The 18,906-nt window shown below is 39.9% G+C and overlaps 1 protein-coding gene across 1 annotated transcript in view; it reads right to left on the bottom strand.

Annotated features, from left to right (window-relative positions):
* ZNF704 (zinc finger protein 704) overlaps positions 1–18,906 on the bottom strand; it is a 92,942-nt gene that overhangs the window by 12,641 nt on the left and 61,395 nt on the right. The window contains exons 3-7 of the mRNA XM_068186123.1: positions 17,373–17,476; positions 13,002–13,234; positions 9,376–9,476; positions 6,803–7,064; positions 2,034–2,138 (exon numbers count right to left, since the gene is read on the bottom strand). Coding sequence (XP_068042224.1) covers positions 2,034–2,138; positions 6,803–7,064; positions 9,376–9,476; positions 13,002–13,234; positions 17,373–17,476 — 805 coding nt within the window. The remainder of the gene's footprint in view (positions 1–2,033; positions 2,139–6,802; positions 7,065–9,375; positions 9,477–13,001; positions 13,235–17,372; positions 17,477–18,906) is intronic.

Below are 18,906 nucleotides of genomic sequence, written 5' to 3'. Positions count from 1 at the left end.
ATAAATTTGCATTTGCACTCTCACTTACTGCACATAATTTTCCACCGCAGGCAAATCTTTGTAATTCATAAATGATCACACTGATTACAAAGTAGTCAAATGTATGCAAACCTGGAATATTTTTTTTCTTATTATTATTTTTTCTTTGTTAAACAGCCTTATAAATGTTGTTAGAGCTATAATGACAGTTCAAACGGTTCCCTGAGCAGTTTATAATTCTGCACCACTGCTTCCCCAGGTTTTTGTATTGGAATTATTTTCAAATTGTACTTAAATCATTGCCATCTCCATTGAATTCTCAGAAAGTGATTTAGCATTTCTTAAATTCTATTGAGAACTCTCCACTCTACAGCCACAGATCAGCGTTGTTGCCTGAACAAGTAAACTCGACGCATACGTGTCTAATCCTGCCCTCTTAAGTGTCTGATTTACAATGTGACTAATTGCATTTTTAGATTCCCAACACTCCTGGCACCAGTTTCTGCTACTTCACAAAAGGACCCAGTTTCATAATTACTCCGTATCAACCCCATTGTTGGGAAATCAAATTCTCAGGGAACTCTGCAGATAGCACACTCTGTCAAGGCACTCTTGTTGAAATTGCTGCCAGCATGATATCTTTCACTGCTAGTTGTTCCTTGATGGAATTTAATAAATATTCATTGGCAGAGTGCAGTGTAATTGATTCAGTCACTTTCATTTTTATCAGCTCTGCTGGATGCCACAGCCTCGGCAGAAAATCTCCAAGATTTGCCAAAGGTTGACAGTAAGAAGCTTTGGAGATTCATTTGGTGAGGAGAAGGGAGGGAAATAGTATCTCTTATTGCCTTGTCTAATATTCACTGTCAGGAGAAAAAAAGCTATATGGTTCTTTGGATGAGCAATGTGCCTTATATAACACACCTTAAAAATTCATAAATTCACTAAGTGTAATATTAAATGAGATATTATGATATCAAAAAGGTTTATGATTAGAGAATATCAATTTATAATTTATATAATTGAAAACAGTGCTTTCCAATAAAATGAGGATACTTTACATTAATATTTATTTATATTAATTTTATATTATATTTACATTAATATCTATATTCATCATAGAGAAGATTTCCCATTACCCATAAACAGTGATTTGCATTTACTTTCAGGAGTCCCCACATCAGACACTACAAGCTGAATTCCTTGCAACTCTTCATGAAGGTTTTGCACTCCCCCCACAGTACCACACCTACACTGTGGTGTACTACATGTTTAGAATCATTGCAATTCTGTGTTTAAGCAAATACCACATTTCTGCAGTCCTGTTGATGGCTTAGGATTTTAGTATCACTACTGATAGAATTAGGCCATGTATGCCAGCTTTTTGAAGAAAGGTCAGTGTTGAATTTCCATTGAATACATCCTCATTAAAAAGCTATCAAACTGCAAAATGTATTAATAACAAAATGCAATAGATACTGAACATATTTTCTGTATAAAAATATTTTCCTGCTATAAGTAGGGGCTACATACTTGTAGCCTCCTAAAATGGGACTTTGCATTTCATTTTATTGTTTTTCTTTCAGCTGCCTTTCAAAAATGCTTCATCTTCAGAGTTCATTTAAGTAACAGCCCCACTGCCTGAATCCAACTGGCCTGTTAGCATAACCATCACCAGGCTGATTTTCCATCTAATTTTTTAAGAAATCTCTTAGTGGCACAAAAAAGTAGCACATAGTGCCAAGCTCTGCACCTACCAGAATGTTCTTCTGTGAGGATATAGTTTAAAAAATATATACTGTAGATATTGTAGAAACTATAGATGCAATTGTCTGCTTGTAGACACTGATGCAAAAAGAACCTAACTGCACTGATAAAGACAGTTACCAAGGTGTTAAAAACAGCCATGCTGGCAAACTCAGGCACATGTTTGTTTCCTTTTGGTATCTGCTATGTCACATTTACTTCCATAATTACACACTGTGAAACAAAGCAAAAAGCTCTAAAAAAAATCTTTTTTCTCCCCTTCTTTCCTTTTTTTGATGTGCACTTACTGGAATGCCGGTGAAGGTAACTGGAGGCGACTGCCAAGAGATGCTAAAGCTACTGCCATTGGGAGTGAATTTTGCTGACCCTGGAATGTTCACCGGAGGAGTGGCCTGTGTGAAGAGAAAGTATTATTCCAGCAAGAAGAACCATTCCTCTTCCAAAGGATCTTTCATTCCTTAAAATGGTAAATATGTGAGAGATTTTCCAAGGCATAAAAGAACTCCATGGTGACAAGCATTTTACCCTTGTGAGAGGGATAATCATGGATAAGCTAGTAAGGAAGGGACAGAGCTATATATATATACCACTGTTCCTGAACCTTGTTTAGAGAAAGATGATTGCTCTCAAAAGAATCCATAGAAAACTTTTAAGAGCTAAAACTGTTAAAAAACCAGACAAAATCAAATGTCACATACAAATAACTTCTAAAATAATGCCAGCAAGAAGCAAAACCAGACGATCACCCGTTCCACAGTGATAAACAAGGCCATACTTAAACTCATGGCAGTTGTTTTACACAATTTTAGTGTGGATAGCAAGGCTTCTTGGATGGAAGCGATTAACAGTAAGTGTTGGCCATTTCTCATTTATCAGAAAAATGTTTAGAGTCATCCCAATTAAAACAGTTTTTCCTATTAAGAACAAAGAGCTGTAAATCATCCTTTGGCTTCAAAAAGCAGCTCTTGAAATACTAAACTGAAGCAAGTATTTGGGCTCATTGAACTCCTGTGTTCTTCCCATCCAGGCTGTAATACCCAGTGCTGCCCTGGGGTACAAGGGCAACAACCTGAGCTTAGACTGTTGAGCATTTTTCATCTCATGCCTTTCCTTTCGTTTTCTCACTGGGTTATGAATTTCCATGAATTATTCCCTGCTTCTTTTTTAACCCCATTTAATTTTCAGAATCATGAAATTCACAGTTGTGTAGCTACCTTGCCTAGAAGGAGCATGAGCAGCCAGCATGAACAAAGGCTTTGACCCTTGAATTTCAAGCTGTCACCACAAAAAAAAAAAAAAACCTCACCTTGGTTTAAACTTACGAAGATTTTGCTAAAATGAGTTTTCACTTCTGCCTTTCAGTTGATGGTACGTGAAAATAACACAATACACTCATTTAAGCAATGTTTGTGTTTGGGGCTGCTGAAATTGTCTCACTGGTTCAGGAAGAAAGTGCTTCCTTGCACCACCAGGCAGAGAGGAGTGATGACAAACTACAACCTGATAGTCCTCATTAAAGATTATCTTACAAGTAAACAAGGGCTGAAGCAATCCCCTACAGCCTTTCCAGGGAAAGGAAGGTGAGACCACCAGATGCTTCTGTGTATGACAGCGATGCTCTGTGGGCTGCCAAGCTGCTGACAGCTCCAAGAAAATCCACACAGACATGCAGAGCCAACATCCACTGAGCTCCATAAAATATAAAAACCTCTCTGAAAGGTGTCAAGAGCAATTTGGCAACTTCAGATGGTATCAGCAGTTCTTCAACTTCAGATGGTACCAGTAGTTCTTCCTCATAACCCTGTTCAAATGCGAAGAAGTGAATGACCACAGAGCTCCAGACAGAAAGAAGAGCTGGATAAGCAGTGAGGCAGCACTGCCTCTGCTCAGCATCCCACAAGGATGGCAGCTCAAACCCAGGCTCAGCACAGCAACTTCCTCAGGTATTTGAGTAAGACCTAGAAGGGATATCCTAGGTGCTGAAAGAGCCTGTCTGTAGCTCCTCTGTAGTTAAGTTTAACAGGTACAGGCAATAGTTTTGTAAAGAAACATGAAGTTTAAAACTGACGCAGTTGCTTAAAATACCATAGTGCTCAATTCCTTTTTCTCAGTGCATAAATATCTACCTCAGACATGATCAGACTTAGATAGTCAATCACCTTGTTCACTTGTTTCCTAGATGAGCATCTTTGCTCATCAAGCACAGTCAGCTTTTTCAGGCTAACAGTTTAGTCAAACTCTTCCATAAGGTAAGCAACTACAACATTACAACCAACTGAAGAATTTCTATACCCCAACTTTAATTTGCTTAGAGACATCAATCTAATTGCCAATCAGAATATATTAATGAATAATTTGCATTTATTTGTGCAAACATTACCCTTCTATCTGAAATAGCCTGTGCTCATCCTCTTCCCCTCTCATGCTTGTCCTTTCACTTTTTTCCCAGGCAGCAATTCCATCCTTTCCTTGTCCCTTGCTTTGCCTGAGGTATCAGTCCCAACGGTGGAGAGGCTGCCCATGTCCTCTCTGCCCTCTTTCTACTTTTTCTAATTGGAGCCCATCACATCAAATTTGGCTGACCAGAACTCTAACTCAGGATTTCAGCAGAATTTATATGGGCGTCTAGTACAATGGCATTAAAAACCCCTCTCTCCTAGGCATTTCTTATCCAAGAGAGCTGACAACTATTTTTTCCCCTTTCATGGCTCTGTTGTTGCTGGCTCACAGTCATTCTGTGCTTGATTAATGAACATAGGTTTCCTTCTTACATAATTTTCTAACTATCCTAGTTTATAGCAGAAGAATCTCATTAGTTCCTTAGATACAGGACTTTGCATATTCTGACATCCAAACTGCATCCAAAACCTTATTTTTAAGGATCCAAAATCTTATTTTTAAGAACATCCAGTCACGTAAGCCTGATCAGCCCTTACTGCTAATGTGTCCCAGATTTGTTATCAGTGAAGTTTATTATAGTATTTGTGTACTACCAAAATGATTTAATGAAAGTGAGATCAGGGCCAAGAACAGCTTTTCATTTAACTCCACTAATGACAATCAAAGGCCCTTTCAAAATAACTCACTCTTCTCTGTGACTTTCTAGCTCCTTCTCCTACACTAAATTTAACCTCTTGCTTAACAAATACTGCCTATATGTTTTAAGATCAAATGCTCTTCTTGAATCCAGGAGGATTTATTCTTTTGCTTCCTGTACTGTTCTAGCATCATCTTTCTCTGGGGCTCCCCCAGTGCAGTTTACCTCAACTGCTGTACATGCCAGAATTTCTTCAATTATTCTTCTAAATCATTCCTCACCCATAGGAGGGGTCAGGGAAGAGCATCAGGACTTTACTCAGTTTCCTCCTATCTTTCTCACTACAAGTAGTCTATTTTATGTTTTCCAGTCATAGAGGAAATTGCAATTACCAGATCTCTTTAGGATTCTTGCGACTGAACTTTGGGTTCTGTATTTTTCCCTTTTTCTTTTTTTAACAGGAATTCTGTGATGAACAATATTCAGCGTCTCTTATGCAAGTTCCTTGAGCTGCTCTCAATGAAGTAATCTCCACTTTCTCCTCTGGCAGGTGAGATCTGAATCTCCACCCTGCCTCCTGGCCCTTCTTTCAGGGCTGAAGGGATCTTGGCAGAGGATGCCATTGACCTTCTCTACAGAAGCTGATTCCTTTGCCAGGACAGCCTGAATGCTTGAGCAGGGGACCCTGCCTCCTGCTTCCAATAAGCAAGCTGTGAGCAGTGTGGACTGTGTCACTCCTCACTGATGAAATTAAGCACTGAAACCACAGCAACCTGAAAAGCCCACGGGCCTCAGGCACTTGTAGTCTTGTGTCATGGAATACATCAATTAAAATCCAATTCAAGGACTTTAAACACTTGAGTTAGGATTTCCTTAGCCAAGTGCTTTACTCAGAGGTTGCTTGTAAAAAAGGGTTGAGTGGGTCTCCAAACAGCAGGGCAGACTGTCATGCAAATCCCAAATGAATCCTCAACTTGTCATTAGCCTAGACTTGTTGCCTCACTCTCTGAGGCAAGGCTTAAGCTACACTGAGAAGCAAGTCTTTCTCCTAGATGGTTTCATCAGTCCCCAGGCTGGCATGCTACGTGATGCAGCTTCCACCTGTGATGCCAAGCTTCCACCCACGCTTTTCAATATGCACAAAAGTCTAAAACAAGCCTGTGAATTCTCTGTAGCTCCCTCTGACCTTTTAGTAGGTGTGGTCCAAACACACCACTAAAGTTTTATCTGCACAACGCTATAGATGATAGCTATTGAATCTGATAAATTTAACAGAGTTCAGCTCTCCAGTGCATACACAGGTCATGGACCACACTACTTCAAAGCCTCTATTCCTCTTTTATCATACAGTATCCAGACCAAAACATGTCTGGCTTTAGTGCAGTTTTATAACTAAAGCTTTCTGTTGAAACTTAGCTGGAATGTTTTAGGACAGCAGTTTTTGCCATTTGAAAAGCATCACCTTCAAAAATAGGAAGATACCATATTTGCTTTTTCATTCTTCCTGGTCTACTTCACAACTAAAACTGACATCTTACACTCTACAAAAAGAGGAAATGAATTATTCCTGACATCCTTTGAGTACTTGTTGACACTTCAAGCAGAGCTTGTACTTGTTCAATAAAAACAAAGCTGAAATGAAGACTCTGGGAGGGATTCAGCTGACTCTATGGGAATTTTTACAATGCAGGAAACCCCATCTGAGCACATCACACCTTGGGTTCTCCTTACAGTCAGTGAAAATTGAACTGATGTAAGCAGTGGGATACACTGATCAACTCTTGTCAACCTCAAGTATGCACCTATGGCTGGATAAACAGCACCACAAAATCCACTGGCTGTGGTGGGCACATAAACAAACAATGAGCTTGGAAGAATACATCTCAGTTTAAATAAAAAAATGCCTTTGACTGCTCTGAAAACCTTTCAGCCTGTTAAAATCCAAACATTGTGATGTGCCATTCCTTTACACATTAGTGAGATTAGTGTAACGACTGGAGCTCATACCACTGGTGTTACCTGGTAAGCATGGTCCGTGTGTACGAGGTAGAGGTTGGTAGGAGCTGAGCGGCTCAGAGGTGTCATCACTTTAGTCTCGGTTTTGGCACAGGAAGTTTCAGGACGGATTGTGTCTTGGGTGGGAAAGGAAGGAGGAGATGCTAAAGATGGAGAGACTGGGGAAAGACTGCTTAAGCCATCAGCTACTGAGTCCGTGTTGAGCCTGATTTCTGTATAGTAAAAATCCTCCTCTCCATCACTGTAGTCAGACTCTCCTACACGTCTGTATCAAGAGAAAGAAGTAAGAATTGATTGAAAGCAAGAACCCCAAGGTAAATTTTAAGTTCTAGATGCATGAGTGAGTATATTCATATTGTCAATTAATATCTGCAGTTTCAAACCTTCCTACTTTATCAGCATTCTGACTGCAGGTAAGGGGAAGAGTAAAATCATCTAATCTGCAGGGAAAAAAGCAGGAATTACTTTTTTCCCCGCTCTGTGTTATTCTTGACCAATTCTTTCACCTTGGAGTAGATGTTTTGACTCCCTGAGATCAAGTATCAGCTTCTCATTTGTAACTATTGTAAAGTTAACAAGAACCTCAATGCACTCTGTCTTCAAAAGTCACAGCAAAGATAATAGACACAGGCAAGATATACTCCACTCACGTTACAGCAAACTATATTCAATCTTATCAGAAGTTACTTAATTATACCAAATATACTTATGGCTGCCATTCACTGTAATTTTCTGTGACATAACAGAAGAATTTGCTAGAAAACAGTCTCACCATGCAACTCACTCAGACACAGAGAAAGCACTCATATGGGCTGCCATGGCCAGGACTTTCTGGTCCTGCTCTCCAGATGCAGACTTATTGAAGGAGGGCATGTAGGAGGTTTAATTGCCTTAAAGTTTCATCTGGTGTGCATTTGAGCACAAGTGCTAACAGTGAAGCAACCCAGTCAAAGCAGTAGCTCCCAGTAGACTACACATTATCTTGAAGCCCAAACGAGAATTTGTTGAGAGAACATACGTCCAACAGGTTTGAAAGGCTCTACCAAAGTACCATCCATCAGAATGTAGCCAGTCATTCACCAAAATTACTCCTTCCAGAAAAGTTTCTAGCTCCAGCAAATTCCAGAAAGGTTTTGTTGTTTATTTCTGCCTCTCCAACACCACATGTCCCCATAATATAAAGCACAAATCAACATTCCTAACTGCATTTTGAGAGAGATTTTCTGTTTCCCACAGCCTTACTCTTGAACCCAACAGTAATTGCTGACCTCTCTTAGACCATCCTGAACTCCAGATCTTTCTTGTGGTGGCTTTAATTTTTAAGCCGTGGGCAACACAGACCTACAGAGAGATGTATTTTCACCTAACAGATTAAGATTGTGAGTCCCAACTGTAATTATAAATGAGACAGGTACATCACTCAGTGAATTGCACTGGAGAGTTCAGTTGCAAACTAAATCTCTGAAACAAACTTGTCTCCTAAAAGATTAATTTACTTTTGCTTCTAGTCCAAGTAACATACATGTGTGTCCTGGTTTTGTCTGGGCTGGAGTTAATTTTCTTCCAAGTAGCTGGCACAGAGATGTCTTTTGAATTTACGATGAGAAGAGTGTTGATAACACACTGATGTTTTAGTTGATGCTGAGCAGTGCTTACTCTAAATCAAGAACTTTTCTGTTTCCCATGCTCTGCCAGTGAGCAGGGGCACCAGAAGCTGGGAGGAAGCACAGCCAAGACAACAGCCTATACCACAGGATATCATGTTCAGTAAATACACAGGAGGGAGCTAGCTGGGAGGTGCTGATCACTACTTGGGGACAGGCTGAGCATTGGTCAGCAGGTGGTGAGAAACTGTACAGTGCATCACTCATTTCTCTTCAGTTTAGTTTCTCTCTCTCTCCCCATTCCTTTTAAGTATTAGAGTCACCAGTATTACTGTTATTATTGTCATCAGTGTTTTATTTTGTTTAAGCCATTAAACCATTCTTGTCTGAACCCATGAGGTTTGCTCTTTATTCCTTTGATTATTCCAGTGAAGGAAGGGGATAGTGAGTGAACAGCTCTGTGGTACTTTAAACCATGACAACGTGCATATCAGTTTCCTTTTACTTTTAGGTTTCTTATGTGGTTTGTGGTTTTTGGTGGGGTCATTTGCATTTTTTTTTTTTTGGCATTAATTCAACTCAGAACTGGCACAAGCACCTAACCTGTTGTGAAACAAAGCTGAAAAGTATTCATGCAAGACCCCAAACCTGTCTACCACAGAGTATCATCCCAGACATGATGTGCACACAGCACATATGATGTAATGGCACTGAGATGTGCAGCTGACAGGGAAGTGCAGTGTAACCTCGAGCTCTATTTGACCTTCTAGCAAAGCTGACAGAATTTCAGGAAAGAAAGTGTCTTGCTGCTGGAATAAGTGCTCATAGTTGATGCACTATTCCACAACTTCCTCAGAAACAGAGGGATATGAGACAGAGAAGCCAAGGACAATCCCGTTCATGTCACCAGCCAAGGGCAATTGCTCCCCTTCTATACCAAATCCTTTAGACCCAAAAAGACTGCTCTCTTACCCAAGATGAATGGTCCGTATGTGTTTCTGAATCCCTGCAGCTGTGCTCAGTACCTTCCCACAGTTCTTCCACAGGCATTTGAACATCACCTTCATGGAGTTCTGAAAATTGGAAGTTGTAAAGATATTAGGAAAAATTTCTTCCCTGAAGGGGTTGTCAAGCATTGGAGCAGGTTGCCCAGGGAAATGGCTGAGTCACCAACCCTGGAAATATTTAAAGGACTTGTAGATGTGCTGCCTGGGGTCATGGTTTAGTGCTGGATTTGGCAGTGCTGGGTTAAGGGCTGAAAATTTCTGTGACTGTAATTCTATGAAGGCAGAAAAAACCCCACACTACCAGATAAACAGTTACAAAGAAGACTGTGAAGACTCAGAGCCTTTGACTCCAAATTTGTAATGATCTAATAGTCTCTTGTCAAATGTGTCACCCTACTGAATTCAAGAGAATCCAGTGAAAAGCTGCAGGAGCAGCTTGTGACAAACTTTACCTCTCTCTGTTCATTGGCAACACTCTTCCATTTTTAAGTTTCAGTTCCTCCACTAAAGGAGGTATATGATATAAAACCTTCCTACACTTCTTTCAGAAGTCCTGATGAGGACTTCTTACTTCATCCAAGGCATCTTCTTAAATTAAGGTCTTTCCAAAGCAAGCTCTTATGAATGTTTCTGTTCATGATATTTGCAGCACAAAAAATATTGTGCCAGAAAAACATAGCTTCTGTTATGTCCATATTGGCCATGAGCTGGCACAACCTGCTTTTGTTTCACTCAGAAGCTGCTGTGGACCTTACTCAGACAAGAGAATGAGAAGTTATCAGTCTGTGTTCAATATTTAAAAATACAGGTATAATTTCATTTAAATGCTCTTTTTATATTCTTTAATATAACTTCATTGATCCCCATGGAGTTATCACTGATCTAGAGCACAGCCAACAAGGCTATTACAAGGCCAATCTTCAACATTTTGAAGACTCTGGAGAAAAGCAGTCTTAAAACAACACAGATGTTACAAACTCTAGAGATATTTAAAAGCTAATTTTACCCCAAAATGAAACTGATTTTATACAGTTTAAATAAAAAAAGAATTCTAAATAGCTTGTAATTCTTAAAGATAATTTTCTCTATTATTACAGAACACATTATATTAATATGAGGAAGAGCAAAATAATGTATTTTTGTTCTATAATTTTAGTTACATATAAGATTAAATTAATATATTAATATAAAACTCAATTTAAAAAAAAAGGAGAGGGTACAAGCACATCCTTAGGGTTAAGTACATTTCATTTAAGTACATTTCATTGTGCCTTGAATAAAAGCTGACTTGGTGCTTTCTTCAATTTGGACCCTTTGGAACTGCATGCCAGTAGATGGTTTTAGCATTTGCTAGAAAATGATGATTAGAATATAACTTAAAAAAGAATCTCAGCGAATGGGCTTTTTAAAATACAAGCGGATTGTAGCAGCATGTTCTCATAGCTCCTTGCAGTCTAATATCTCCTGTTTTAAAGTATGAATGCTTAGGGCTTTGAGATTTGAAGTACATGATCATACTGGTTGTATGAAAAACTTCTGTTAGGAATAAATTGCACATAAATTGCCTACTTTTTATTTGATAACACAACTATCAGTCAAATAGATACAGAACTCTTTGTTTTCTCAAATTATCTAGCAATTCTGATTCATACTTTTCTTAATTCCATAATATAATACTAAATACTATTATCAGCTCAAAACCACACAACCAACCACCAACTATGTCAACAAGATGAAGGCCATGTTTCTAACTGACATCCTAAGAATTCCAATATGACATCATAAACATCATATGCATCTTTATGAGCACAGAATGGTTTAACATCCATCCCCAGTTTGATGGTAAAATCACTCTGCTAGCTTCACTGTGGTTTTGGATTTATTGTCACTGGTAGGAGTTTGCAAAAACCCATGCACTTTTAACATAATCAAGTGAAAGCTCACTCAGTAGAAATAAAGAACATGCTTAGATTTCTTCCATTTCCTTTCCAAAATTACCTATTCAGGTTTAATGTTTTATTTAAGAAAATAATAGAACATAAATGGTTTGGTGAGGAATAACTACCTTAGAGGAAACTTTTAAGCAAATAGTAAGGTTACCAATCACTCTATTTCCAGGTTTACTCCTTCTGACTTTTGCAGCCCCGAAGAATGAATAACCTGAACATTTTTGTTTCAGCTTCTAAAGATGCTAACTTGTACTCAGATCAAGCACCATGCTGGAGCCAGAATACAGAAAAAAAACTGCAGGAAAGAAGTTAATTTATAAAAGCAAGTTTGACATGGAATGTTACTGTTTATTTAGAGAAAACATTTGCCATACAAAGCAAAATCCCTGTGAACCAGAGCAGATAGTGTAATAGACCTATAGTGGGTACATAAATAGAAATATTTGAAAACAACTCAGAAAACAATAAAGATGGCAGCTGCAAACCCATCTGTCTCATCACAGCTGAGCAGTAAGAGTGGTGCTAATAAGATGAAGGTTAACTGGGAAGTAAAAGGCAAACCAGGACACTTCTGCACTCCTACTCCTCCTGTCCCACACGCCCCCAAATTGTCTCTCTGTTCAGTGCAACGCTCAGCTCCAACTTCTAATTTATTATAACAAAGGTGTCCTCCAAAATACTTTTTTCCTTCTCAGCAAGATGCACAAACATTTTCACCCCTTTCCCATGAACAAGGGAACAACTGCATGGGTCAGCAAATAAGCAGCTTCTGGAGCAAGAGGATTTAAACAATCATTAAAACTACTTCCTGCTGGTGATGAAGCAATTAACTGTCTCAGACTGAGCCAGAAACAAATTCACTAAGGGAATAAATTCTCTGTTTTTTCTACTTACAAAAAAGTCCTTTTACATCTTGCTATGTAAAATCTGTCCTGTTGTGTTGGAAGGGAACGCAACTTGGACTACTGCCATCTCTTTGTTTTCTTTTTCTTCCAGAGAAGCTTGCTGGCTAGCAACAGTGCTTTTTTGGGTTAGTTTTGGACCTTTTTTTTTTTTTTTTTATGTCATGTTTTATTTAGCCTGCTTTTGCACTCCAACTCAGGATAAATTTGGCTAATGCTAATACTGTATCAAAAGCCATCGGGTTTGAGCTCTCTCTCTCCATTTTCACTCCATATGTTTGTGCAGAGAAACCTTCACAGTATTAAGGTATCTGACATGCTGTCAGATAAACAGCACTTTCGGGGAACAAGGAGTATTAAGGCCATAGTCAGTTTGTGTGATGACATGTAAAGGCTGCCTGTTGCATCCTGCACACAGAGAATTTGTCAAAGTAGGACAGAAAACCCTTGAATGGCCAGAGGCAACACCTTCTGGAAATCCCTCTAGTGTTTTCTGAGCAGGAGGCTTTATAGCACCTCACCATCTGGCAGGAAATATGTGGTGCTGATGGCAGCATGTGTGCGCAGGAGGTGACCACGCTGAATGAGACACAGTGACTAGGCGAAGTCCCTATGTTAAATGGATACCAAGGAAGGATACACGAGCAGAAACATTTGGGTGACCTGTCCCTTTCTCACAACAAAATAAGCCTACCAACATCCTATCTACCCATAGGTATGGAATTGAACATGAGGCTAACCTTTCTCTTCCTAGGAATGGGTTCATCGAAGAGAAGGTTGCTTGTTTCACCTTCATCAATACCATCATCTGGCTGGGAAGGTGTCCGAAAAGCTTTGAAGCTATCAGCTGACAGAGGTGGAGATGGGGTGGATGGGTTGGACTGGTCACTGGGAGCGTTCCAGCTCCAGTATCCACTGCTGCTGGTACTAGAAGGCACAAATCCTCCTTCTTTCCAAGATCCATTCAGGGATTCTGTCAAGAACAACAAACACTATTATTACAACAGTATCATTGTGAGAGGGCTAAGGAGCTCTTTTTTCTAAGGTTAGATGCCATGTGGGTAATTAACTGCACATTCAGTAAAGAAATGTGAAAGCATTGGATGTAAGAGAGGACAACTATATCTAACCCACTGCACACACATTACATATTCCACACTTGATTTTTACTTAATTTAAAACAAACAAGCAAAAGCAGCAAAGTATTTTTCTAAAGAGAAATGTTGCATTTGAAAAGATAACCTGTTCTGAAGCATAAACAGCAATAAACAGTCATATATTGCATGCATGATTTAAGGAAAACATTTAAATTGACCCTTAAAGGTCCCTGCAAACCCAAACTATTCTATGATTCTAAATACATCCTCAACTTTCAACAGGAACACATGACTCTGGAGCGGCACCAAAGCAAGCTCCAAACCAACAGGATGGCCAACAGGAGATCCCCTGGGAAGGGGACACACACTCTGAGCCCCAAAACACTGAGCAGATCCACAAAAACATGACCATCTTCCCAGTACTAAAACACCAAAGGAAACCATAGTTACACTCTGTGTTCTTACAATCTCTCAATACACCCGCCTCTGCCTAATCTGAATCTCTCCATGAGGTGGTATGTATCCCTTGGGATATACAGGTGCACAGGATCTTGTTTCAGAAGTGGAACACACAGACACTGGATCACCTCCACACCTACGCGCTGGAGGAACTGCCTCCTCAGTGCCACAGTTCCACATCCATTACCTGCTAAGAAGACACTTGAACTAACAGCTTACACTCTGCAGCACCATGGGTGGGAGTAACAGCACTGCTGTGCAGTCTGAGGCACAGCTTGAGCCATGCTTCACATGCAGAAGTCCTCAGGCTTTAGACACCGGCATGTCACTCTTGCCAGTCCCTAAAGGGCTTCTGGCAGCAGAGGAGTATGCAGGCCATCAGCTCAGTGGAGGCATGGCCCGAGCACATCCAGGGTGCAGCCACAGGCGGCTCTGTAGGGCCCTCAGGTTCTCACAGGGCTTGGGCAAATGCGCAGGAAAGGTTTAGGTGCGGCTTCTCCCTAACTCAGGCACTGGAAGCTTTTCCCAAAGACACTGTAGGTGCCTGAATATTGTGCAACACCTGACTTTGGAGCTGTCAAGCAAATAACATCTTATCTGTTCATTAAACAGTATTTAAGTGTGAGACAAGTCCATTCAAGCCAGTGCCTGTCTTTAAAAGATCTGCAGAAGTCACTCCTTCTTTCCTTCTGAATTTCTTACAGATAAATTTAACTAATGATAATGGCAAGAAAGTGAGCTATCAAAAGCTTACCCCCAAACCAGTGATTTTTTGGGTTTTTTTCCTCCTAATTCAGTTGGTTTTGGACAAAATCCTTATTGACTAACATCAGCTGCTCAAAAAAACAGAACTTAGTGCCCCCTTGAGTAGGCAGCTGCAACAGTAGTACTGATTTACTGATCAGGACCACACAGCATAAATGGATTTGATTCTCTCCCTCCACCCTGCCCAATTCCTCTTTGGAAAAGGACAAACATACACATTATGGTAGTTCTGAAGTTAACATATGAAAATGTCATGTTTTGTCTCATGATTACAATCTTCATGTGACTGTAATGAAGGTGGGTTTTGTTTCTTTTAAATATTTGGTACTTCAGTCTTATGCCAAAGCCAAAAATTACATCTGGTATTAACTTGTGACCTTAGCATAGCTTAAAATTTCCATGTCTTCAGAAAAACAAAGGAACACTCTTTCAGTTACTACTTTCTGAAACTGTTATGGTGTTATTTGTAATCTCAGTGTGTACAGCTTCTCCTCACCTTGCTGAAAAAGAGATGTAAATCAAGAACATTTTTTAAGTAGCATGGAAAAGACTGAATGAGGTTGACAACAGGAAAAAACCAAAAACTGGTTCTCATTCATACTAACAAATCTGTCAATGTAAAGAAGTTCAATATATAAATAAATGCAACTTACTCTTATTTTGGGGCTCTTTTCACATTGCTGGAGTTGCGTGAAAGAGAACCAGACCAAATATTATTCAACTGCAGAGAAACAAGGGCCAAACTCTGATCCAGTTTACATGGATGATCATTCCCAGGAATTCCAGCATGGATCTGACTTTAATATTAACGCTAATGTTATTTTTTTTACTTTTACTTTTACTTTTAGGCAAAATTCCATTTGTTCTAACAAATGGTCCTTTAATTATACTGCTACTTATTGCCCTTTTTGGAAAAGTATGTAGAAAAAACTAATCTCTAATACATTTGTTGCTTGTATTACTAGGATCAGAGCCTAGCCTTGCAACACCAAATAAGCTTTAAGTTATCAAGTCTTTATACTTCTATTCAAGTCTTTAGTAAGCCTTGACTAAGGCAAAACTAAGATATTCAGGGAGAAGGTGCCCAAAACCAGCTTCAAAATCTTGTCTGTGATTATTGAAAACATATGAATTACATTTTCAGGCTAGTCTTCCCGTATTTTGGGAAACAAGCAGACAAGCTATATAAAGAAATATCAAAGAGCACTCAGGCTATGCTGAGAAATATCAAAGGCAGTTAAACAGCCACCATTTGCCTATTAGCAATTCAAAAGAGCTTGTTTGGAAGTTCTTTCCATTTGACAGCTGCAGCTAATGTGCACTGCTACTCCTGACAAGTGTCACTTGCTCAGACTGTCTAAGGTGGCAGATACTGCTTCACTCACAGCAGAGCAGCTCCCTGGGACAGGGATGCAGCAGGGGACATGTGTATTCCTTGGCCACACCGAGCACAGATCCATCTTCAGCTGTGGTTTTTGTCTGTGAGCTGAGCAGCTGGAGAGCAGGTGTGCTTTTACCCTTCTGCTGGCCTTTCCCAGGGGCTAGCAACATCCTGTCCTGAGGTGTGACAGTCACCAGGGATGTCACTGCCTAAGGTTTCCCAGGGTTCCTCAGAGCAGTGGTACTCCAATAAACACTTCTGGCTTTCAACACTGGAAAGAACATGAACAAAGGCCATGAGTATTCATGGCCAGAATTCCAACTAAATGGATAAAACTAACATTTCCTGAAAATAAATGGAAAAACCACAGCATTGACATTTGCTATGAATTCCTTTAAGAACATCATAAAGTGGATCATGCCTGTTTCCATGAAGAAAAGCAAGTATTTCTCAGTCTTCCAATTACTGACAGTAGGAGAGCATCTAGTGGTTTTTTTAGCAGTTATAAGTGAGTAAGAAAAGTCAGTCATACAAACAATGCTGAGGTACCCTAACAAGGGTGTCCTAATTTAAATAATTCCTTAAAATAAAACATGCCTAAAAATTTATTCTAACTCTAGTCAATCTTGCACAGATCAATTGTATTTCATAACTGATCTCTTCATTACCTGAAACTTTTTATATGTGTTTTTATTTGTGTGTCTTCTGCTATACCATGAATGAAATAGTCTTTAAACCGATTGTGGATTTAATGGAAGACCAGCAGAGAGTTACACACAGCACAGGAACTGGAGGTGCAGAGAGAAGCAGACTGCTTGCTGTGCAGATTGCTACTGCACGGCCTCTCAGCCAAGGGCCATGATCTGGAGTGCTTTGCCTTATTGTGGCTTTGGCTAAAATCTGATCTCATTTCCATGGAGTGGATGACAAGAACAACTGCTATCATGTTTCCTGGATATGGCACTCAGGCCATGGTTTAGAGGTGAACATGGTGGTGGTGCCAGGTTGATAGTTGGACTTGGTGATCTTAGAGGTCTTTCCCAATCCTAACCATTCTACAATATTCTAGGACTGTATGTGTGCAAGTGCAAACAAAGTCTTTGAAAAATTAAGTGTTTCAGTGATGTCAAGAGACTTTTTGAAGTGCTCATATCCCATTTATGGAATGGGCATCTCCCATTTCATAAACTAGAGCTGCTCTACAGTTAAAGAAAATGTTTCTTTTCATTTCTGCCAGTGCTGCACCAAAGACTTTGACTAGGTTGGAGCAAAGCTCAGTATGATCCCCAACATATCAGAAGACAGCCACTCACCATTTGTTCTCCACCATGGCCACAGTTCCTGGAAACAAGCCCCCCGATAAAGGGCCCTGGCACCCCTTCCCGCAGCCCCTGGCTCCAAAGGCTTACCATTGGGTCGGACAGGAGGGCTGCGGACCAAAGGGCTAGTGGACAAACTGGTGAGTACCATGGCTGCTGTTACTTTATCCATGTCCAGTTCTTCCAAAGATTTCCTGAAACACAGTGAGTGGGAGGCAGGAAACACATCAACAAATGTTTAACTTTTTTTAGTGTCATTTTTTTTTTTTTAAATACCAGCCCAAATCCTAAGCCAGCACAGCACAGTAACAAAAACAAGCCGCTGCACAGAGTTCTCCAAGCATTGGTCTTCTGGCAACCTGAGCATACCAAGAGGCTTCTATAAGCAAACTAACTCAGTGTAAATAGGAAAAGAAGTGGGAAAAGCGAATACATCTTTGTATAAAATTTTCAGGATTACTGTGACTCTCTATAACTTTGAATTTGTTCCTTTTTTATTTTTCAGAATTTTTACCTATTCACATTCTTAGAGCTAAGTGTGTTCTTAAAGTGGTTTTATTGGATGACGACAGAGATGCAAAATTGGGTGAGATTACCAGCAACATTAACAACATACATTAGTCTCTAGGGTAAAGAAAAACTGTGAACTGGAACAAAGGGATGTGAGTTCATTGCTTCTCTTAACACTATTAACATTCCCACACAGTCTCCAAAAGATTGATCCTAAATTTTTCCCAGTCAGATTAAAAAACAAATATTTTAAGTAATTAGGAAACTGGCATAAAAATGGTACAGGAGGGGTAGGAGGATAGGGTAGAGAAAGGGAGAGGGAAAGAGGGAGAGGAGGTTGTTTTGCAGGTGTGATGGGTGCCTGAACCAGCATGATGGCACAGGGGCCCATTGCTGCCTCAGCCAGGTCTTGCTGGGGACCTGTGAAAGTCACAGGAGAAGACATGGAGAAGGGGTAATAAGGGAAAGGAGAGTAGCCAGCTTTCCAGGGAAAGGAAGAGAAGATTTGGACAATGGCGAATGCCACCAGGAACCAGGATTCAGTGATCCATTGTTCAAGGAGTCATGGGGATTTTTTTAGGCAATGAAGGAAATATTTTTTGGTCTGTAAAAATGATATTCTATCTTTTCTACCCAAGAGTAACTCTCTCAAAATGCAAAATTTCTGAAGAGTCAATGCACCAAAATAAAACTACCAAACCCACTATGTTTAGCAGACTTTTGCTTTCCACCCTCGTGGGCTGGAAATCCTTGTGGGATTTCCGCCTTGTGGGTGGAATCAAAACAGATAATTTTTTGAAAACGTTTCCTTTCAAACATATGACTGATCATCCAAAATCACCTTCTCAATTCCTAGAGATCAAGTTAATTTAGTTCTTACAAAAGGACACTTCCCCCGCACCGTATTCTGCTTTCTGGGTCTCTGGAGATACCTCTGTGCCTTGTCAGGAGCTCTCCTGAACAGATCAGGTTGAGTCTAATTTAAAGCCCAAGATAAGAAGTGGTCAGCTACCTGCTGTTTCCCATCAACTGTTGGTCAGTGAGTCACGAAGAGGAACGGGATGTGCTGGGTGCACTCCCTTTTCTGGAATCCTATCTCACACATCAGGTGGAA

This window comes from Anomalospiza imberbis, chromosome 1, assembly GCF_031753505.1.
Source record: "Anomalospiza imberbis isolate Cuckoo-Finch-1a 21T00152 chromosome 1, ASM3175350v1, whole genome shotgun sequence".
NCBI lineage: Eukaryota > Metazoa > Chordata > Aves > Passeriformes > Viduidae > Anomalospiza > Anomalospiza imberbis.
This window is presented reverse-complemented; position numbering and strand designations above follow the sequence as displayed.